This window comes from Carettochelys insculpta, chromosome 12 (genome assembly GCF_033958435.1).
Source record: "Carettochelys insculpta isolate YL-2023 chromosome 12, ASM3395843v1, whole genome shotgun sequence".
NCBI classification, from domain to species: Eukaryota; Metazoa; Chordata; order Testudines; family Carettochelyidae; genus Carettochelys; species Carettochelys insculpta.
In genome coordinates this window covers 30986312-31009516 of record NC_134148.1, presented here as the reverse complement: position 1 = coordinate 31009516, position 23205 = coordinate 30986312, and the positions used below count along the sequence as shown (strand labels likewise).

The 23205-nt window shown below is 45.3% G+C and overlaps 1 protein-coding gene across 1 annotated transcript; it reads right to left on the bottom strand.

Moving 5' to 3' along the window:
• Nucleotides 1-401: 401 nt before the first annotated feature.
• Nucleotides 402-22605, bottom strand: DET1 (DET1 partner of COP1 E3 ubiquitin ligase). Its single transcript, XM_075007082.1, has 5 exons — nucleotides 22473-22605; nucleotides 20581-21676; nucleotides 14026-14216; nucleotides 11556-11747; nucleotides 402-5867 (listed from the first exon to the last, which is right to left on the bottom strand). Exons 2-5 carry the CDS (start codon nucleotides 21661-21663, stop codon nucleotides 5678-5680), a joined length of 1656 nt encoding a protein of 551 aa, XP_074863183.1. The 5' UTR covers nucleotides 21664-21676; nucleotides 22473-22605; the 3' UTR covers nucleotides 402-5677.
• Nucleotides 22606-23205: the final 600 nt, after the last annotated feature.

Below are 23205 nucleotides of genomic sequence, written 5' to 3'. Positions count from 1 at the left end.
TGTAATACATGGCTCTTTGTACTCTATTCACAGCTATTTTGGCTCTTACTCTCTAACTGGTTGGCCACGCCTGCCATAGGAGGCCCTAGGGACCAGCCAATGAAAAAAGTCTGTGTCCACAGGTAGGGCTGGCAACTTGAAAACGAAAACAGGAGAAGTGCATGCCAGTTTTGCCTTTAGCGCACAGCTTTGTCCGTGCAGATGAGCCTGCAGCAGCATGTAACCCACTCTAAGATGAAATTTCAGCACAATGAATTACTTTGAGTAGACTTTATGCAGACATATTTACACATAGAAGTCATAACTCCTCAAGACAAACACTGCTTTTTTTTTATGAAAGGATTTAAGTTACCACTGAGGTCTGCTGGGAGATCTTGGAAAGAGGATACAAGTCAGACACTTAAAACAAGTTTTTGTTTATTCTGGTATTTCTCTTGTGTTGTTAACAAGTTCTCATCCTAACCTAGCAAAAATAGTAAGTAGAAAAGATACACTGCTCCTCTTTTCCCCCCTACTTCATGTGTCTTAAATAAAAAAATCACAATTTCAAGTATGAGAATGAGACAGGCTTTTCTTTTGAGTACACTCCTGTTGGTAACATTAACTCTTCATTGGAGATATAAAATATAGCAGCCATGGCCCCAGGATCACCAGTGCTGCCCCACAGCAGTTCATACTTGTCATAACCATCAATCTATTCCTCCAGAAGCACATTAAGACCATATTTAGCACTCATCTTGTACTTTTCCGCCACAGAAGCAAAAGTGCATTGCAGAAGTGAGTTTACGTTGCTGAATCCATTTACAGGGAAGGAAACTGAGGCAGGGGGAGGGGAAGGGACTCACCCGTTGTTACACAAATTGATGGCAGACCAGGGAAGATGGTTTTTACTTATACCACTTAAGGGAAACAATATCAACACAAAACAGATATTCTTGCAAACACTAGTCCATCCCATCTAGAGTACCAGCATGTGGAAATGCCAGCTTGTGGCATCAAGGAGTTAATGGGAACTGTTGAGAACTTTGGGCAAGACAGAAGGATACATAAACAATGGAAAAGGGTAATGAAGGTGAACTTATGGTGAACGAGAGAGTACAAGAGAGAGGAAGCAGATAACTCAGTTATCCATCTGCTACAGTGCGTTTTCTCAAGCAGGAGACAATGTGCGAAGACTCCCTGCTTGGAGCTCTAATAGAGAGAGTTTGAGAAAGAGATTGTAGGTGAAAGATTCTAAGACCATGAAATAGTGTTCAGGGCTGGAGAGGAATGAGGCACTACTGTATGCATGTCCTGACACCTCCCCCAGCAAGTGGCCTCCAACCTGAAGTCATTTGTAACAGCCCTGAGAAACTTCCCATCAGCAAGCACCCTAGGAAAGAAGACAAAGAAATATCTATTCTTCCCCTAGGATTACATTTTCCATAACCAGGCTCTGAAAGCTCTCCGGAATCCTGCATAAATGCAGATGAGCTCCTGGGTAGAACTGGATGTCCATTCTATAGTCAATTTACACAGGTTCATTTAAATCATTTAATCCGAATATCCATTAAAATGGCAGCAATGCTTGCTTGCTTTTGTAAGAGCGCTTGGAGATCCTTATGTAAAATTTGCTTTGGTCAGGGCTGAGATGGGTTATGTTTGTATGAAAGGAGGGGAACAAAAGTAGAGGAAAAGAATGAGACTGAAGGCAGTAAACATCAGGGTGGCTCAAGGAATCTGGGGTGGGATGTGAAGCCTGTCCAGGGCAATAGTGACAAAAATAAGATTGTGTGGTGGCTATTCAGTGGCGTGTCAGATGAGCTTGTGACCTCAGGACTTTCTCGGTAGACAAGTGGCCACAACTGGCTGTTTCTGGTATCTTCAGCAGGCACACATGAAGGTGTGAATGGGCTTTCAATCTAAAGAGCTTTCCTTTGAGTGCAGCACCTTCATGGACCTGTCACAGCCCATCATGTGCAGAGAAGAGAGCTTTCCAGGGTCAATGCAGCACCTTTCATCTATCCTGTGTTGCCTAAGCTGACAACGTGCCCTAGCAACACGCATACATGTAGGATCCACAGGTTTCAAGAAAGGTCATGTGTTACCTGGTAGTACAACTGCAGCCAACAATGAAGTGATCTTCAGATCAAGGGAAAGTCAGCACTTTAAAGCCTGAGCCAGCTCACACTCAGAGGCATTTAGATGTACATCTTCCAGATTCTAGGCCAGCAGCTCATTTTGCAGACATTTCAATGTAGAAGTCAAACCTGCTTCAAACTTACAGTAACACACCCAGTTAGTTGTGCTTCAATCCCATGGAGCCATCCACTAGCACCCCTGGCCCAGTTCTCACGGAGGCTATGTCTACACTATGAGACAAATTCTGATTTATTAAAATCAACTTTGTAATGCTGTGTTTTATAAATTCAAACTGAGGTACCCTCACCTCCCCACATGCTCCCCACAAAAATCAACTTATTGCTGCTGCACTCAATCGCCAAACATTGCTTGCTGCAGCAGTGCATTGTGGGAACCTATCCACAGTTCCCTCAGCCCCGTAGCATTCTGGGTATTTTCACTAGTGCAGCATGGGAAAAAAATGCCCCGCCAGTGGTTGGGGGTATCTGATGTAATCTTCCCACATTGCACTGCCCTCATTCCTCTCCCACCGAAAGCAAAAGGCCATTTTTGCCAGGAGAAAGGAAAGAAAAGTGGGCATCAACAAAGATACCATATTAACTGAAATCGCCTGCTTCTACAACTGAATTGTTTTTTTATAACTGTAGCTATAACTGAATTATCAAAGATTTTACAATAAGCAGCAGGTGTCTGAGTCTTCTCAACTGGCCCTCCAGCCACTGTCCCCCATCCCTTGATTACATATGATCCCTGAAAATAATTCAGGAACAATGCAAACCTTGAAGAAAGAGAAGAACAGTAAAGGTTTTGAAAAAAGATTTTTTGAGGCAAGGTTTTTGGCTTCCCAGTCCATTACACAGCTTCTATGTCCTGGGATCACCCAGCACTCTGGGTCTTCTCAACTGGCCCTCCACCTACTCTTCCCTGTATTAAGGGGGCTAGGAAAAAGATATTGGGCTTCCAAAATGGGATTGGACTGAAATCTCTATTCATAACTGAAATAGCAAAAATTTTACAAAAAGCAGCATGTGTGTGCAATGGGCTTACAGTGCAGCAAGGTGTCTGTGTCTTCACAACTGACCCTCCACCCTCTCTTCCCTGTGTTAAGGGGGACAAAGCTTGAAGAAAGACAATAAAAAAGGTTAGGGAAAAGATTTTTGGCTTCCCCTTACGCTATGCAGAGTTGTCCAACACAGGGGTTGGGGCTCACCAAATTTCAACAAGCAATGGTGCTCTGGTGGGGGTGCCAGTGCCAACTGTCAGGATGCTGAACGCCACATCCCATGGGGAGGTGAGGTTGGGTGGACTGGAGGATGATGGGCAGTTGAAATTGTTCCCTGTATATCTTTTTGTGTGGAGGGTGTGAGGACCCTGGCTGCAGAGCCAGTTGAAATGGTCTCCCCAGCCACACCCCTCGGTGCCCTCATTGCACCATCCAGGACATATTGCTCCCTGGCAGCATGATCTGCACTGAACAGCAGGCATGTCCTTTTATTGGGTCAGGGGCTAGCCACATGCTCTGGTTGGGCGTGGGAAAGACCCTGACTGCATGGCACTTCTGAGGGAGGCAGGGGGGCCCCTCCACAAATGTAAACCACAGAGAAGAAGTTTCTCAGCCTCTCTTCCATGATGCATGACATTTCCTGTCCCAACACCCCAGCTGCCACGTGGTGCAACGGGGCAGGGGCTGGAGCGAGTAGTGGGAGAAAGAAAAAAAAAACCACCCAAGTGCTCAGCTTGCAGAGATAAAGATAGAACCATTAACTTCATGTTGAGGCTATTTTGAATGGGTAGATGCACTCACAGCGCTGATATCAAAGAAAGAAGTTTCTCAGCCTTCATACAAGGATGACCCACAGCCATGGGCTTCCTGGTGCTGAATTCAAATTTGCGAGCTTCCTGTTACCTAATTTCTGTGCAGCTGGAGAGCAGCAGAGTGGAAGTGGCCACAGCAAAGTACTGTGGGGCATTGTGGGATACACATGGGACACCAATGGAGGCTAATGAGCTCAATTTTAAGACAGGGTGCTTCCACACAGGGCTTCATTTGGACTTTTAAATTCAAATTTGATGCTACACCCAGCTGGTTTCAATGAGGTTATGATATCAATATTAGCGCTCCCTAAACCAAGCCAATGGTATTTAAAGTGAAGACAGTGATGTTGTAATATCGAGCTTACTGCTGTAAATACAAATTTATCTTGTAGTGTAGACATTGCCTGAGAATAGGGTGTGAAGCAGGAGAGGGTGGGCCACGTTAAGTCAAAGTCAGACCTTAACTACAAGCTCCCAGCAATAAATGAATCTACATCTCCCCTGAACCCAGTGCAAAATCCAACAAAGCTGTCCTCTAGCTGCAGGAAAATGGCAAGCACAATGTCTAGCCTCAAACAAACATGCAGAAAGACACCCTGGAATCAGCTTCAGGTCTAATCCTGTTCTTCCCTGCTGACTATAACCTTACAGTCTGAGCATCTCCTGAAGCCATGGGAAAGACATGGATGCACGCCACAAGTCATTCTCCACATTCATGCACCTGGTATGCACCAGAGACTCTTTACCACCCAGTGAGCAGAAGCAAGATGAGGGAAGAGGATGACATACCACTGGGGGGACATTCCTGGTGCATACAGCTCTTCTCCCTAACTGAGGTACCATGGAGAAATCTGGTATCACGTTCCAAGCCCCTCTCAAGCATTCCCACTTCTAGCTACCAATCTTCCTATCCTAGTCATCAGCTCACACGTTAGGCATGCAGTCAGCTCTCCTAGTTCCCCTCCGTTGATACCTACCACCTTTCATGAGGAGCTCAAAGTGCTTTACAGAAGGTAGCTCAGTCTTGTCCTCATTTTACAGTTGGAAACTAAGGCACAAAAATTAAGTGACTTGCATAAGTCAGGAACAAAAACCACATCCTCTGATTCCAGTGATCTGCTCTAACAACTAGATTGCCCTACTATAACAGAAACCTTTCTCCCCACTGCCCTGCATATTGGCATGGCTTGAGTGTATGGTGTGAATCACAACAAAAGCGAGTTTCATTTCACTGTAACAGTGAAGGTTCAAATTAAAACCCACCAGCATGGCTTCTACCCTCTTTGTAAGATGGACTACTTGTCTTGAATAGGTAAAAGGGCACTGGTACAGAAGGGAACATTTGGTATATGTGGAGAATTCTGTCTTTGCTATTGCAAAACAGACAAAGCAAGAGGAAAGGAGTCACTGTTTGGAAGAAAATGACTCTCAGCTACTTTTTGTTCACCAATCCTTGTGGGGAAAAGAAAGGGTTTAATTAAATAAGAGGTTTTGGCAGTATGAACTGAATGGTACCTATAGCAAAGAAATTATCACAAGATTAATCAATCAAGGTGGCTTCTTGAGAAGAACAATGGGATTTCCCTTTCAATGGCTTGTGTCAGCTGCAAGCCCAGGGAAAGAATGCTGGCTGCATAGGGCTTCCAGGTCTTATGTGAGCAATGGTTTGGTTTCCAAGAAGGCATGAGTGTCTGACTTTGGTGTGTCCATTAGGCAGCAGCTGCCTCAGCACAATATTGTCCTATGTACAGCTGTGCCTCATGTGGAAATTAACAACATATTCTGCATTTGTCCGTTGCACTGAGATAGCGAAGGGCTCAAAGGGGTGGAAGGTGAATGCAACCAGGCGTCGTACTGTGTGATTGATGGGTCGACCCAAGAGTCCTGCTTGGATTTCAAACTTCAGGAGGCCAGAATCCCGGGCATAAAATCTATATGGAAGAGAAACAGAGAATGTTGGTTATATCTATTCTGCTCACTGGTTTTGCCATCTTGGACTCTGCATGAAAAGGATCAGGTCCCATTGATGACTACCTCTTATTCCTTCCCTCATATTTACCCAAAGGCTTGCTGGCAAGATGCTGCGACATGCTCAGTCTGCCCTGGCCAAGAAGTAGCATTGACCAAGCAATATAAATGATAGAAGGTCACACAGGGAAAGACACTTCCTGGGTAGACACTTTTAAATTTTAACACTAACGTCTTTTAGTGACACACGCCAGAGAAGCCTCTTGCAAAAGGCTGGATTTCACTTTTGTGGGTTCCGTTTGCTGGACCCACAGCTAAAAAGGAAAAGTTTTATCGCTACACAATACACACTGGCTCCCTATCATTCCACTGACGCAAACATCTCCCATAGTCATAATGAGAGTTACACACGAGCAAATGAGAAAACAGACCCATTCTTTCTAGTAACTTTCAAACAATAGCCTTTGCTCTCCAGTTGTGAGAATGAAATCTTTGTCCTGACCTACCAAAGAGACTGCACAACGTTACATGGCTGCTGTTTGACTTGGCTACTCCTAACCTCCCCACTTTCCCTCTATGTGTCCCCATTCAGAAGTGGCAAGAGAGCTACCAGAGATGATTTGCCTCTAGAGTGCCTTAAACCACAGACTACACTACTCAAGCCAGACTTCACAGTCACTTGCAGATTTCCAATGACAGTTTGCATTGCAATAGTCTAGGACAGGGATTCCCAGCCTACAGGTCGTGATTAACTTTGGTAAGGGTTGCAGACTGGGCAGCTCGAAGCTGCATGTGGCTCTTAAGGAGCCATTTGCAGTTCTGCCACAACTCACTCCTCCAGTCCCTGCCCTGCTGCTTGAAATGAAACTCAGTTTAACAGCCAGCAGGAGAGATCTGGCCATTAAACCAACTGAACTGAGTCCCATTGCAGCATGGCAGGGCGGGGAATTGCTTGCGCTGCAGGTTGGGGAAGGGAGTAGGAGGGCTGCGGGAAGCTGCACAGAGGACGTGCAGGGGCCCAGTGAAGGAGCAGTAGGGAGCAGCAGCAGCATGCAGAACTTGTGTGAGGTAAGTAAGGGGACGGGGGGAGCTGAGAGAGGCTTAAGCCTGGTGACAGAGGGGCAGTGGTGGAGGCTGCCGGCTAGGGCTCTGCACCCCAGCTGGTTCCCAGCTCTAAGGCTGCCAGGGTCCCTGCCCCCGCCCAGGTTTTTGGAATTTTATGGGGGACAGACAGCCCTGGCTGGGGACCCCACGGGTAGGGCTGCCTGTTCCACACAAGTTTTCTAAAAATCTGGCACCCTAGCTGAGACGGCTTTAAGCTGGGGGGCATGGAGGGTGCATTCTTCCCAGGGGAGAACTCCTCCCCATGCCCCAACCCCCGGTTTTGAATTGCTTTGGGTCACAAAGTGCATTGTCAAGATGGGTCCCTGTCTCAAAATGGTTGGGAACCACTGGTCTAGGAGAAAGTTGCTTAATGGCCAGATGCAGTAATCATAGCAAATGTGGGTAATCTGGAAAGGGAAATAATTGGCCAATGTACCATCATACAGAGATCTACCTCTGAGACTCAGAACGATCCCTTGCTCCCCAAACCTGGAGTGCTCTGTGAGGTGGTTCAGATAAGTAGGCAGTGCTCTTCCATGACTTTATGGCCCATGTGCAGAGCAGTTTTGGCTGACTTTGAAGGGGGTTCTGCCTTGCCCTCCCTTTGTTAGTTGTTTCCTCTTCATACTCAAGGGTGATGCTGTTTCAAGCTGCACTTCTTCATGCCTAGGAGAACATAGGGATCTCTGCAACTTCTCTGTCTATCTACTGCTTTGGTGGGGTTTTCAGATAATTTGGAAACCAAATGGTCACCTGTTACTACAAGAACCCAGCAGCCCTGTCCTGGAAATTAGCTCAACAATTATGACCTTTTCTGAGCAGAAACTTCTGATGGTCATTGTGTCCCCATCTGCCTCCATTTCCATCCTGCCTTGAATATTTTGGCTGTTTGCATTTGCTTCTGGTTTCAGCTCACCACTGTTTTTTGTATCAGAACACATTCTTCCCGACACCACCTGCAAGCCTGATACATTCACAGGTCTTGGACTGGCAGCAATAGCTCCAGATAGATTCTTTCAATATCTGAAACCCTCCAGGTTTTGATGATGCAGCTTGCTAAATTCCTCCCATTTTTCTAGTGTGCTATTCTCCTCTCCAATCTCTCTCCTCACCAGAACGAAAGTGCCAAGCAACCTGCCTGACAATTACATATAAGAACTAAGGAAAAGCACTACAATCTTCATAGTTGGCTTTCCAAAAAGCTCCCTCCTACTCAGAACTAGGAACATGGGGCGTCAGTTGCTAACTGGAGCAGCCCGTAGGCCACACTTCTTTCTCCATAATTCAAGGTAATTTAATGCACTCAGGATGAATTCCCTGTAATCTCAGGTAATCTCAAAGATGTGCTCAGTTTGGTATTTTAAAAGTGCTCTGCAATCAGAGGCCATTTCCATGGACTCTCACTCTGTGGCGAAACTAGGCACTGAAATACAAGACCTTTGTCAATAAAAACAAGACCAGGCTTTTCAAATTGTACAAGAATGGTAAATTTATCTGCAACCACTTCTTTCGGAAGGCTCCTTATTAGCTCTCTGGATTTTCGAGCTTTAGTTCTGTAAGCTAGAAGTTACAATGCTAAGGATTTGGCAGCCCGTGCATCTGTCCCACAGGGTTTGTAGCTCCCTGTGGTGAATTTGCTGCCAAGCCTCTCGTAAACACATGCCGACAGAAAAGCCCTAAACCCATTCCATCAGCAAATAGGCCATGAGGCAGGAAGATAGCCACTCCAGCAGCTGAGAGAGGGGACTGGTGCAGCCTTCCAAGGAAAGAGAGAGAGTAAAACCAAGAAGAGGGAGGAAATCAGCTAACAGAAGTACAAGTGTGTGCTGAGTTTGTGCAGAACACAACTATGGGCAGGCCTACCCCAGGAAGAAAGTCGACTCACAATACACAAATTCCACTCTACGAATAGCACAGCCAGAGTCAATGGACTTTAAGCTGAATTGTGGCACTGGTCCCGCAGTGGGAGGTTGATGGGAGAAACTCTCCCATTGGCTTCCCTTAGTCAAGATCCTCTGGAGTACAGAGGTCAACAGAAGAGCAATGAGTGATTGATTTAGCATGTCCCTACTACACCTGCTAAATCATGCCCAGATCAATCCCTGCAGCGTCAATCTCTGACTAAGTGTAGACAAAGCCATGACACCTCAAACCATGTGACACACACAGTAAATAAAACAGAGATTAATGGTACCTTGGGCTGCTGATGGCCTTTGTGCCAAAACCGGGGGCATGGAACCGTCACTGTAAATTCTACATTACCAATAATCAGAAAATAAAGCTAAAATATCTTTACTTCAAAACCATTTTCTGCATGATGGGTGGCTGTTGTATCTCATTAATCACTGTCTTGTGTGAGAGAAAAACGGCAGCAGTTTTCCAGCTGTTAAAGGTTACTTTTGCTACTGAACTGCCCTGTATACCACAAGCAGGCAGTAGAGAAGCAGGAGCCCCCCCACACACACACAGTTCCAAACCCCTGTGCAAGGTCTGATTGACTCTGGCATCTTATAATCTAGTCTTCTAAAGCACAAAGCGGCCCGTCTACTCAGAGAAGAGAGGAGAAGACAGTTTGCTTTGTTTACTACAGAAGACGTGACCACAGCAAATGTCTGCAGTCCTGTTCCTTTTTGTCTGTAGAGCTGCACAAATGTTGGTGGATGCAGACAACCACCACTCAGTAAGACCTCAACTTCAAGTACAGTGACAGGAAAAGAGGCAGCTCTCTCTCTGTAAATAGCACAGAGTTTGAGATCAAACCAAACCATACACAGGAAATAAATTAGATAGCTATGATTTGGGAATTATCTGTATATGAATGGTGACATTTCAAACTCTTAGGCAGGCTAGTGTGCATGATGCAGGAGGGAATACTACAGACCGCAGTAAAGTTGATAGTTATGACCTGTTTCCCATCTCTCTGGACAGATGAAAACATTGATGGTAGGGCACTCACAGAGCACAATATTAACTCTTGGATGCTCTTAAAAAATGTAGGATTTATTTCATTCTTCAAGCACTAAGATTCTACCTTGGGACAGTCAACATATTTAGACCCAAAGTAAGATCTTCCAGACATTTCAAATCCGGTGGGGAAGTGCCAGATTCCAAACAGCTATTCTTGAAATCTATTGCTGTGCCCAATAAACAGAAACAATTTGTGCATGCCCTCTACAGAATGTTGGGCACATGCCAACTACCACTAAGGCACAGACATAAATAAGTAGAATGGCCATTAGATCTGACTGAAGCTTCTGCTGTGCAAGTGTTCTATGCATTATAGCTTACCAAGTTCATAGTGAAAGATGACTTTGCTTTCTAAGTCACATTACAGCCAACACAGTATCTATGGAGACGGTCAAACCACTGTTGACAATGCCATAGGTTGCATCTTACACCATCCATTGTAGTCACAGGACTTAAAGGTATTTCAATAAAACAGACCTGTATGAGTGCTAGCCAGCCCCAACTCCCAAAATGAGCATTTACTTTACCCAGTAAAGCAGACTCATATATTGCTCCCACAACATGTTGCCTGTCACATAGCAAAATTGCAGCAAGAGAGGTTTAGGTTGCACATTAGGAAATGCTTCCTAATAATCAGGCTAGGCAAACACTGGAATAAGTTGCCTAGGGAGGGTGGGGACTCTCCATCATGGGAAATTTTTTAAGAGTTAGACAACCACCTGTCAGGAATGGTCTAGATCAGTGGGAGGCAACCTTCAAGTCCCCAGGCTGGCTCCCTCGCCCATGCACCTCTCACGCATCAGGACATGGGAGCCTCACACTTGCTAAGCCTCCCTCCCAGCACTTTTTGAGAGCACTCATCCCCACTTCTTCCCAGAGCTCAAATGTTGCAAACAGCTGGAGTGGGGATAATGTGTGAATCAGGCAATTCATATGCTCCAAAAGTACTGGCAGGGAGGGGGAAGAGCAGATGAGTATGGGGCTCTGGTGTGCAAGAAATGTGGGGGAGGATGCATACAGGGGGACACACGGTCACAGCTGGACCCCCAATGGGCCACAGGTTGCTGCAGCCCACTGAGGTGAAGGAGGGCCACTTATATGGCCCACCTATTATTCCTGGTTGCCCATTCCTGGTCTAGCTAATACTTGGTCCTGCCAAGAGTGTAGGAGACTTGACTAGAGGACCTTTAGACCTCCCTTCCAGACCTATGATTCTATTAAAAGGATGGAATCTGAGAAGAGGGAGAATTTGAGTGTTCTTATTAGAGGCAGTTCAAGTTTCACTACCTATTTCTGCCTCCCAACATAGCCAATGTGCTTCAGCTCCAATTTTGGAAAAGATAAATGTAAATGTGCATACGTAAAAGAGATACCGTCCATAAGAGAGGAAAGGCAGAGCTCCCCAATTTATTGGTCTTCTAGAATAATTCAGCCACTACTTTGATCAAATGGGACAGTGAGGAAAAGGCAAACACCCTATATGTACATGACAGTCTGAGACACAGCTAACACACATGTACCTTTCTGAGAAACACACATTCAGTCCCAGCCATGTGTAATTTTCTGACTCTTCTTCATACCTGATGGGATGATCCCCACATGTCTTTGGCCGTTCCATGACTGACACCCACTTGTCATCATAACTGAAGAGGGAGAGGTCAAGGTAGGGGCTGCCGCTGTAAGACTGAGCGCTGATTGGGAGCTGACCCAGCAGCCTACGCACAGCCTCTGTGTGCCCTCCATACTTTGCATTCACAATAGTGTCCTTAAACCTGGAACAGACAAAGGGACAGATTTTATTTGCAAAGCACACAGGCATAACGTAGGTACATTAGTGTTTGAAAAGGCCAGAAACAACAGAAATAAAAATAGCAGCAGTTTAAAAACTGACAATACTAACCTCAGAAATTATACTTCATCTAACACACTCATCCTTCGCTATACGAGCACAATTGGTTCCCAACTTCCTGCTCGTAGGCAAAAACTCGTAAGAGGGGCATTAAATTACCGTTAAAATACACGTAAACGTGTCTGATTGGCTCCTAGTGCTCCAAACTCCTTGAAGGAGAGGCAGCAGGTGGCGCTGCTTTGGAAAGATAAGTGAACCTTGGTCTGGGGGTAGGGGATGGAGAGGGTTAAAGGTGGGGGCAGTTTAGGACCATGAATGGGAGGGAGGGTTAAAACCTGCAGGGGGAACCTGTGGACAAGGTGGTGGCTTGTTCCTCCCGGCTGCAGCAGAGGTACCTGGTGGGGGAGGGCGGGTACAGCGAGCAGGGAGGTTCAGAAGGGGATGGGGTGGATGTTAGGAGTGAGCTGGTGGCGGGAGGGGGATGCGCAGGGAGCTGTGGGCTGGGGAAATGTTGGGACAGGGAGGGGCGGGGTGAGGGCAGGAGGGGATGCGCAGGGAGTCGCTACAGAGGGAGGGTTGGGATCGGGCTGGGCAGGACTGAGGATCTTCCCATGCCCCAGCCAGGGACCCCACGGCCGGCTCGGCTCCAGCCGCAGGTCTCCCCACGCACCAGCCAGGGACCCCACAGCCGGCTCGTATGAGTGGGGGGAAGTTCACTCGGATAATGACCAGTGGTAAGTATATGCATCCCTCGTTTTAGTGAATACTTGTAAGTAGAGTACTCATTAAACGAGGAATGAGTGTACATCATCCTTCTCAATTCTGCTGACCTTTTGCCAGCTTCACAATCAGTGCTCCTATTCTGTTTTGGAACTGACAAGTGGATAGGAACTTGCCATTCCATAAGATCTGGGCTACAGCTGCTCTGCAGTACAGGAAAAATAAAGGATCAGAAATGGGGAGAGATGGATTAGCATCTTATCAATCAATCGAGCTTTACCGCAAGGATTGTAAACATTGTAAGTGAAGCCCAAAGGGTGTACAGTAACAGCTAAATTCCTGAGGTTGAAGGATGACTTGGAAATCCATCTCTCTGCAGCCATTATGTTTTGATTGCATAAAGGGAAGAAACTAGTAGAAGAACCTTGAAGAGAAGCCTGCAGCTGTTTAGCGCAACACAGTCTGAAAAGTTCCATCCTGTGAAAAGATTTATCTGGAGTGTTTTGTTTGTTTTTTTTACCACGAGTTAGTGAGCAAAATTTGATCTTTCTGCTGGTGTGATCCAACCTTTATAAGACCAGCACTATAAGGGCCATTTATCAAGAACAGTTTGCAACGGATTGTAAATGCTGAGGGCAAGGGCTCGTCATGTTTACTTATTTAAAAAGCACCATATCACCCCATAAGATGCCCCATTGGCTCTGACTGCCAGGCAGTAGGCTGAGGAGATTCACTTGCAATGGCAGAAATGGTCACTATATAGTTAGGCTAAAGTTAAGTAAGATGTGGGAAGTACAAGGGGCTCTGGATCACCACATATTCCTAGGAACTCATTTTAGAAACATTACCTCTGTCTATTTAAAAGAATTTTAGAAGACTTGTTTACGTTTATATCTCACTCCACTTTCACTGACACTAGACTAATCAGTTAAACCCTCACACTCGAAAGGAGGGTCCAACTGAAAAAAGGAACACCATATTTTTTGCTGAACTCGTAGAAAATGCCACAAGCACAGCTTTATACATATTACATTTGGAGAAACCTGTCTGACAAAATAAATCCGAAATGTGGTGACATTTCTAGTTTAACCAATCCTTGCTTTGGGCTTCAGCTATTCAGGAAAAAAAAAATCACAGCACAAGGTGTGCTGTCAGTGGTCTTCCCTCAGAAATCTTTCCCCTTGGGCTGGGTGCTTAGATTATCCCTGTATACTTTCTAACGTAGGTCTATCATTTGCATGGAAGGCCAAACAAGACACTGACTGTAAAATACAAGCACACTCTGCACAGCCTTGTGTGTTCAGCAGATTTCAGAACCTTCAGGCTGTGCTGAGATGTGCCATGTTCAGAATGGACCCAAACAACAGACAGTCACTAATGAGATAGGTTTCTCAAGGTTGCCACAGCTACTTGATACTGGCCTTGGGCTGGCAGTGTGAGCATGTACCTATATGGTATAACACATGCTCCGAATGGCTCACCGGCGCTGGATCTGTCTGGCAAAGTTGTTACTGGAAGCTGAGCAGGGAAACTGGACGGCCTCACTGTGTAGGGTGGCATTCCTGAAGAGGTCACAGAAGTTCTCAAAGAGCTCCAGTAGCTCATCTGAAGTGTTCTCGAACACAGCAATAACCTCTGTGGTCACCATGTTGTACACGACGAAGAATGAAGGCTGCGAAGAGTAGCAGAGTTATTGCTTTTTCCAGCAGAGTGAAAAGAGACAATACAGGGTCTATGTTAGTTGGGAATCCCTCCCTCCATACATACAATAAACACATAAAAATGACTTACAATCACCCTGTAATGTAGGAGAATCTCACATTCACTATACAAATTCACTATGCTATTCAAATACCTCAAAGAACACCAGATTATCCAACCTATTCACCACAGTGCAATTATTTATAAAGGGAACTTAATATGCTTTCCATTTTTCACGTCAAATTGAATGTCAATATTTCTGTTTTCTCTTCCTCACTTCCCACCAAATATAAAATGCTTTTTAGAGTGGCAGACTTAATTTTCTTTCCTGCTGGGGAAATGATTTTAAACCAGGTGCTGGCTGGCAACAAATGCATTTCCTGAATGTGAAGAGCTGAAAGCGTTTTTTTTTTTTTGTGGGGGGGGATGTTGTTGTTGTTGTTGGCATTTATTGTCTTCCCCCTCTTAATATTTCCAACATGCAGAGAGGAGATATTTTTAGTGCATTGTGTTCCAACATTGCCTGCAAGAGCTTTTGCCCTTGAGGTACTATGCTGGTATACAAATGAAAGCCTGGAAGACAGTAACTATTTATTTTTAATACTGACACTCACATCCAAGAACTTCCAGATGCCTTTGCAACTGTAAATCCAAAACATGACTCAGACACTTCTGCAGTAAATCCTTCCTTAGATAAGGTTACTCAGTTGATACAGGCACTAACTTGCAATCCCAGATACCAGACACATGCGTGACTGCGAATAACACAAAGTGACAGAGTAGCACCTTTGTAAATCCTGATGAACTCAGACCTTAGGATTTCCATTTATATTAGATACTTGGGAAGGCCTGAATATATTCCCAACCTATGGACTCCACTTTGATATACCCATAATGCAAGTCTGGCCTAGTTTCACAAAAAATGCCCAGTTGCAGACACATCTCAAGACTTCTCCCTGGACGGGGAGAAGAATGTGGGAAGAACTTAGATGAGTCTCTCAAAAGAAGATGGAGTTTATAGATTATCACTACACCAAGCCCATGGCTCGCTACAGAGCTGAGTTAGTTTTGGAGAAGATGGTTCATGCTACCCACTTTTCTCTCTCACGAAAACTGTTACTAACACAGGGTACTTAGACTATTCAGAAAATGAGGGTAAATGGATGGCTAACAAATAGCCACATATTACTCCCAACCACCTGAAATATTAGCTAAATCACCACCTCCTGGAAAAAAAAATTCTTTCTGGGCCATAGGGTTGAAGTGCATAGGGAAGGAGAAGGATTTGACTACCCTCAATTCAAACCTGTACAAATATTTACCACTTTAAAAATTGCAAAATTACAATTGGAAGGTATTTCTTTTACAGGGAGCACTAGATTTACTGCAATTGTGCATCTATGGACTGTGCTAATTTGGAAAAACTTTTTCTCAACTTACATTTTAGAGCCACTTGTTCCAGTGTAGGATGTTATTCTATACTTGGACTATGTTAGGTAAAGACATAGCTAACAGTCAACACTTCATATCTAGATCCATATGAAGAAATAATTCATCTTCTGCACTTTCAGTATAGGTTCTCACTACTTGTGCTAGAACCTACTAAATCATCTAGTCCACATTACTGCCAATGTAAGGCTCAGATCCCAATGAAAGCAGGGAAAAAAAAGAGATCAGACTTAGATATTCTATCAAAACAAAAAAAAGCAGTCAAGTAGCACTTTCAAGATTAACAAAATGATTTATTAGGTGATGAGCTTTCGTGGGACAGACTCACTTTTGAGAAGTGGTCTGAAAAAGTGGGTCTGTCCCACAAAAGCTCATCACCTAATAAATCATTTTGTTAGTCTTGAAAGTGCTATTTGACTGCTTTTGTTTTGATAGAATACAGACCAAAATGGCTCTCGCTCCATCACTATCAGATATTAAACTGTATCATAATTTTAGGCCTCACTGCATAATCGAACAAAGGAAAGTTTATATTAAAATGCAGAGGGAAGAACAGAATTTTCACTAAATATAGAACCCTCTTACGGCTGCCATAGAAACCATCCTTGAGCAGTGGAAATGGCAGAAGGGACCTTGTGGCCATGTTGGTAGATCTAAAACATGACCATTTTTGTTTTCCTTTGTACTACTTTTTGTTTGTTTAAATCTATACGTGTTTATCAAACCTCAGGCTTCATGTACAGCATTGTAAAGATAACCTTTTCATGAATTATAATAAAAATTAAAACTAACTTTTATTTTTCAATGTACCAAATTCCCAATATCCTAAATACCAACCCACCCAAACTCTCCTCATGCAAAACCTAGGATATGAGGTGGGCTTAATTATCAGCAAGCACTGGCCCCCTCAAATCAGAGGAAAGGGAAAGGCTTTCCACAACTGAGAGCCCTATGCACAGAACAGCTTGCCACAGGTGCTTAAATCCCAAACCTGTTAGCCAGTTACCTTGAATGTTTCAGCTGATCACGTAGCCTGAACTTACACAGAGCTTCGGAGATCAAAGTCAATATCTGGAACAGAGCCCAAAAACCAATGGGATGCTAAGTGCATCTCCTGAAGAACTAATGTAGTCTACTGCCAGCCTGTGAAGCTTCGAGCCAGCCACAATCTGCATTAGCTGTGAAATTTAAGAAGTCTTCAAATGGAAGCAGTCTAGAGAGCTGTCATGAATGAATGCTGGTAAAGGGTTAACCTTCAGAGGCATCTCTCTGAGGGGGATGATCAGGTAAGCCAATGGAAGGAAGAGAAATTCTTTTGAACTGAGAACAACTACAACAGGGCAAGGGGGTGTTGTTGGGTGTGTGGCTGGAGCAGAGAGACTGAAAATGAGGATGAATCCAGTAAATATCCCGGCCACACCACAATCAGAGCATGGATACGTAAGTAGAAAAGAAATGTCTAATTAGATGTGATCAGCTTATGGTTATTTTGAAACTGAAGAACTTCTCAGGCTGGCTAATGATTTGATTCTTTCCCCTGTACTCTGTAACTTCTAAACTGAAACCCAGGAAGGTAATTCTCTGTGCTGCACCTGGAATATTGTGAGTTATTACATCCAGAAACTAGGTATATTCAGGTAATTTCTTGGTATTTTTCCATCTCTTGTTTCGTGAATAAATTATGTTTTTTAAGGCAATGATTTGATTCCTGAGTCCTAGAGAAGAACCTGTGTATATTCATGCCTTCGACTGAACGGTCAGCTATCAGATTACAGCTCTTTGTTTCCAAGCTCTCTCCTAAGAGGTTGGGGTTACCCTAAAGGGAGACATCCCAAGTGTGTCTTCCTGGGTTTTAAAGAAGGGTTCTCTCACTTGGGTGGTGGCAGCTGTTTCCCAGGGTCAGGTGATCCTTGACCTTGGGGAGCTTTTTTTAAGCAGATCCTATAGATCCAAGGTATTTTTAAGGTTTTTGCTGCCCCCACCCCCGCCACTTTCTGCCCTCAAAAGCGTCAGAGTAGGGAGGCAACTCTGACAAAAGCATTGCAGTGAATGGTCACAAACACCTGTCAAAGTCCACATCTAAGAGAAATGGTTGCATTCACCTAATCAGGAAGGCTTACAGTATTATTGGCTACTGATAGAACACAATACTCCATGAGCAATAACGTGGGCCCCAATATCTTCACTATATCCATGTTGTTTGGTGTATTTGGTAAACAAATATTTCAATGCTGCTTTACAAAAGCATCTCAGTCCTCAATGACTTTACAACAATAAACAGTGCACACAATCTACCATTCTTTGTGACTCTACAGCAGACTAATGTATGTGCACAATGGGAGAAGTAACAAAGAAAAAAAGCTTCAAAGCAGACAGCTACCATCCCTTCATTCCAATGGTTAGCCCTAGAAAAACAAAGGAACCAATATTGAGGGCAACAACAAGAGAGTCACTAAACTTGCAGGAAAAAACTGAACAGTGAACAACAAACAGCACTACAAGTTTAGAAAGGGTTCTTGCCAGACAATTTTAATAGAATTGTAAAATAAGCAGATGAAAGGAATTAAGTAGATTAAAAACAAAGTAGCCTCAAACCAATCGCACACGGATTGAAAACTGAAGATCTCTAGGGAAAAAAAGGCAATAATAAATATCGTATCGTATTATGGAGTGCAGGGAGAGATGTCTCACACAGAGATTGGCATTAGAGCGGACATAATTTAACCTCATTACTGACCTGGAGGGAAAAGTAAACAATATATGAGTTAGAGACACCAGAGGATACATTTTTTTCTCCTGAAAAATAATTGATACTGATGGGGAGGTGAAGGGAGGCCATATGAGCATCATGCTACAATTGCATTTTTTGCCCACCAGTGGCTGATATGGTATCAAAAGACAAGGAAGGTGACTTATGGGCCAGGTCAACCACCCATGGCATGGGAGGGAGCAGATGTGGGGCCAGGTAAGAAGGCAGGGGTTGCGGGGGGACAAAAAGAGCAGGGCACATGGGACTGTTGGGGAGCAGGGTTCTCACAATCTGGAGTTCGTAATAGCTAGTAAGGAGAAAGATGCAGGGATTTATGTGGTGACTACACTGAGCTGCAGTGGACTGGGGGGTGCAAGACCACAGGTGAGAAGAATGTGCAGGAACACATGGCAATAAGGGCTACTATGCCTGGATGAGTGAGGGTGCAGGGCCACATGGGGCCAGAGAGGAGTAGCAGTATAGGGCTACTGGGGACATTTGCAGATATGTCTGACTGAACGGGGAGTGGGGCACAGGGACACACAAGAACAGGTGCAGACGTGCCTTGAATTAATGGGAGAAGCAAGGGTTCAGCCACAGTCTGTATGGGGGAGGCTCACCAACTCCCTAACAATTAGCCCCACCCCCAACAAAAAATAAACAAACCTGTTTCAGATTTCTCCCACCCACTTCAAACAATGCTCCAGGCTCACTCTCAGGCTCCTTCCCAGCAATTACTTCCCTCTCCCTCAGTTTTTCTGTTACCCGCAACTCCCCAAAGGGGAGCCTTTGCACTGCTTCAGATGCGTGCAGCCAATACATTTAAAGTATAATCCAGAAATGTATTGTATTTTGCACTTTAGCCTTCCAAGTTCTGAACTTATAATGCTACTAAGGAATCCATTTGTCAAAAAACATTTCCTGATTTTTTTTCAGTACACTTACTGAAAGATATTTGGAAATAAATTACTAAAATAATTGAAACTAGCATGATTATTATTTTGACAAATAAAACATACAGAATTTTAAAATATTGTTTGCAGAATTTTTAAATATTTGGTGCAGCATTCTCCCAGGAATAATTGGGAGTTGAAAATACCTTCCAGGAAAGAAAGACACTAAGAGGCTTGAGAGATTAGAACTGCAAATAGAAAAAGTGAAATTCGGGTTGGAAAAAAGCCAGCTCTTACAGCTGAAAAATACTCGAAACATACATAATGAGAGATAAGTGTCTGGAAAACAGTAATGGCTTGGAAATCCAACTATGCAATATAATATGGCAAGAAAAAAGGGTCAGTTGGGGTGGAACATGCAGAGTCCTTAGGCCACCAAGTAGCAAAGTTAACAATCCTTTATATTATTTTGGCATGACTGCCTCTGAAGCACTGCTTAGGTCTGGGCACCACTTCACTAGAAAGAAACCAGTGAGAATGGGAAAAAGGAACAAAATAATCATTAGGCTGGAGGGATTGAGATCATAAACTAATTTTTAAAACTAATTGTATAGTTTGTGTAAGACATCAAATACAGGACTGGGCAATGACTGGATGACTCACTGCAGGTAACTGAAACGTATACATAAGAAAGATGGAAAAAAGTTACAATACATAGCATGATACCACTAGGTTGCAATTAAATATAATTAGAAGAAACATTCAGAATTAGTTTTATAGAACAAGTACCAATAATGAGTTCTATTAAGCTGTGCAACAATCTCTGAAGGGAGGTGGAAATTCTGTCACTGAGAAATTTACAATCTTAATCGGAGACTGTTTTTAGCCTGTACTTGTACAATGCCAGGCATAATAGGCCCCTGATCCCGATCACCAAACTATAAACAAAAAGAGTCTAGGCTCCTGCATTTGCTGGAAGATAAAACTGGATAACCACATTGGTCTTACTCCTGTTAAGTCTGGACATTGTGAGTAAGGGGGGGAATCTTATTAAATACCATCCAAAAATATCAGAGGCTTCACACAAGAGCCAAATTATATATTGTGGCAGTCCTAAAAGCATATTTCTACCCATCCCTCAAGGACCCAAATCAGCATTTCGACCAGAAATGTAGCATACAATATCCTACATGAGAATAATTTCAACAAAGCAATGATCTGCCCCTCAAGAGGACAGGCCCTACCTGTGAAGGGTCTGTCACCCGCAACGTGACCACATCTTCACTGGTGTATTTAATAAACAGATGGCTCTCATCCAACAGCTGCATCTTCCACATGCGCAGCTGCCTCAACTGATCAAAGTATTGGAAAAACCTCCTTTTTGCCATTGCACTCCCATCCTGCTCTGCCCTCCTCCACAGGTACACCAACAGTCGGTGTTTCAAAGAATTTATGAAGGGCTCTTTGTATGGATTTGCCATCCCTGTCTGAGTGTCCCGTTGCACTTCTGGATAGACAGCCGACAGGGTCAAGAGATCGTCCTCGTAGCAAAAGCGGCCAATCGTCCGTACGTCAATGAATGTACCCTCAGGCGTCACCTGAAAAACATGAATAGTCTGCTGCTGCACAGAAAGAATAGCCAAGATATTTTTGTACAAATATAGGCCCTGGTTGTGAGACAAGATGACTTTGTCACATTTGAATGTTCTTGTGTCACACAGTCTACCTGTGTGAAGATCAATGATATGCAGAGAATAGTCCTCCAAAGGGGACCTGGGATTAGGAGTCACTGACTCACTGTTGCGATAAACCTCAAAAAACGGAGGGTGAGGTTCTTCAGGCAGATAGGCAGCAGAGCCAACAATCACATAGCGACAGTCATCTGTGAACAAACTGCACTCGCGGTTCAAGTGTTCACCATTGGAGGCTACGCTGGTGATATGCAGCAAGACAAAGAAACGTTCAAAGAGTCGCCCACGGATGTTGATAGATCTTTGGTCATTGCCATTAGCCAAGATCTCTCCCTCATAGCCCTGCAGGAGATCCTCTGCTGCCTGGCACCCCTGGTACTCATAGATCTCCAAGGAGGTCTGGTCTGAGGAGAAGGCGATGAAGTAGCGTCCATCAGGGGAGAACTTGCGCAGGAAGCAGGGCGGCTTCTCAACATTGACCACAGTGAAGTTGGGGAAGACATTCTGGTGGAAGACCCGGACCTGGTGCCAGTGGGTGCCAGCTTTACCGGAGGTGATCCTTCTGCGCTCCAGGCGGTGGATGACATTTTGGTTCTGGATTCTGCGGGGCCTGATAGTCGGAGCATCATGATCCATCACTTCATCGTCCCTTGGGAGGGAAGGAAACAAACAGGTCACTGGACTGGACAGGGAACAGCAGAATCTATACCACAACAGGCATGTGGGGGAAATGGCAGGGGGTTTCCTGTGGACATAAGACAACCTTTACCCATATGCAAAAAAAACTAAACTACAAAAGTCACCCAAAAATTTGGGGCACCACTGGGTCTTAACATCCACCAATCCACCTCTTCCTATCCTCCTTATGTGACACTGCCTGGTGAGTCTCCCTCCAGAGATGAGCTAGTTGAATTAAAAGTGAAAACGCCTTCTAAAACAGGCCTAACAGCAGACCACTGAACGTGTGAAAAAGTCATTCACGTTGTAAGGAAGCCAGTTAACAAGTGTTATAGTGTCAGTTTTACTATGTCAGTCACAGGACCTTAGTAAAAAATTGGCTTTAAAAATATTAGTGTGTTGCTGAAGATTATAAATTCAGATCTTTAAATCTCTTTCACTCACTCACTCACCCTCCCACACCCCACCCCACTCGCACACTCCTCTCAGGGCTGTGGTTCGGCACAGGGGCCCCCGTTTCACAATACTGCGTAGGTCCCCACTCACCCTCAGGAGGCCCTGCAGGGCCGCCGCGATAGTAACGCAGCTAAGACCCCAGAGGGGGGCGCTCCGGACAGACCTGCTGAGAGGGGTCCCATGTCAGGGCCCGGGGGTGGGAGGCGCCCAGGACCGGGGGGGGGGAGGGGGGCGGCAGAGAGGCTGCAGCTTGCCGGCCCTCCAAGGCGGCAGGAGCCGGGGAAGCTAGTGGGCATCGCGCGTCTCCTCACCTCTCCGAGCCGCAGCGGGGTCCCGACGCCTCCGCCCTCCGCTCACTCCATGGCCGCCGCCATCTTTCCGCCAACGCACCGCTGCGAACAACGCCTCAGCCTTGGTGACGAAGGCAAGAGGGTACCGCGCCGGCCCGGCAGCGCTTCCGGCGCGTGGCGGCAGGCAGAGAGCCGCGCCAGCCGCCGGCGGCACGGAGAGCGGCCCCTGGCGGCCGGAGGAGTCACCGCGGGGCTGGGGAGATCAAAGGGCTCTGCGGAGCTGCCTGCGAGGGTTGGGCCAGCCCCGCCGGTCACCATGGCAACCACCCCAGCTGGGCGAGATGCCAAATGGGCGCCATCCCCAGCAGGCAGAGCTCTCCCAGACCTTCCTCCCCCCAGGGTACTCTCTAGAGGTAGCTCAGTTGGCTGCACTCCCCTTTGGCAGGGCACCCCCTGACTGCATCCCTGCAGAGACAGCCCTGCCCCCCACGCATGCCAGGCACCCCCTTTGCCTATACCTTCCTGCCCAGGGTGCAGTGCCCATCCTAGTCCTCCTGCATTCCTACCATGACGTGTTGCAAGCAGACTCTGAAGTGCATCTGGCTGGGCTAGGCATGGCGTTATAGGGCAAACCCCATCCAGGCTTGGTACTGCCCCAGGTGCCCAGTCTCAGTGCCCATCAGCTGGGGTATTCAGTCTCTGGATTGCCTATTGGGACCCAGGTTTCTGCATGAATACTGCGGTCTTTATCACC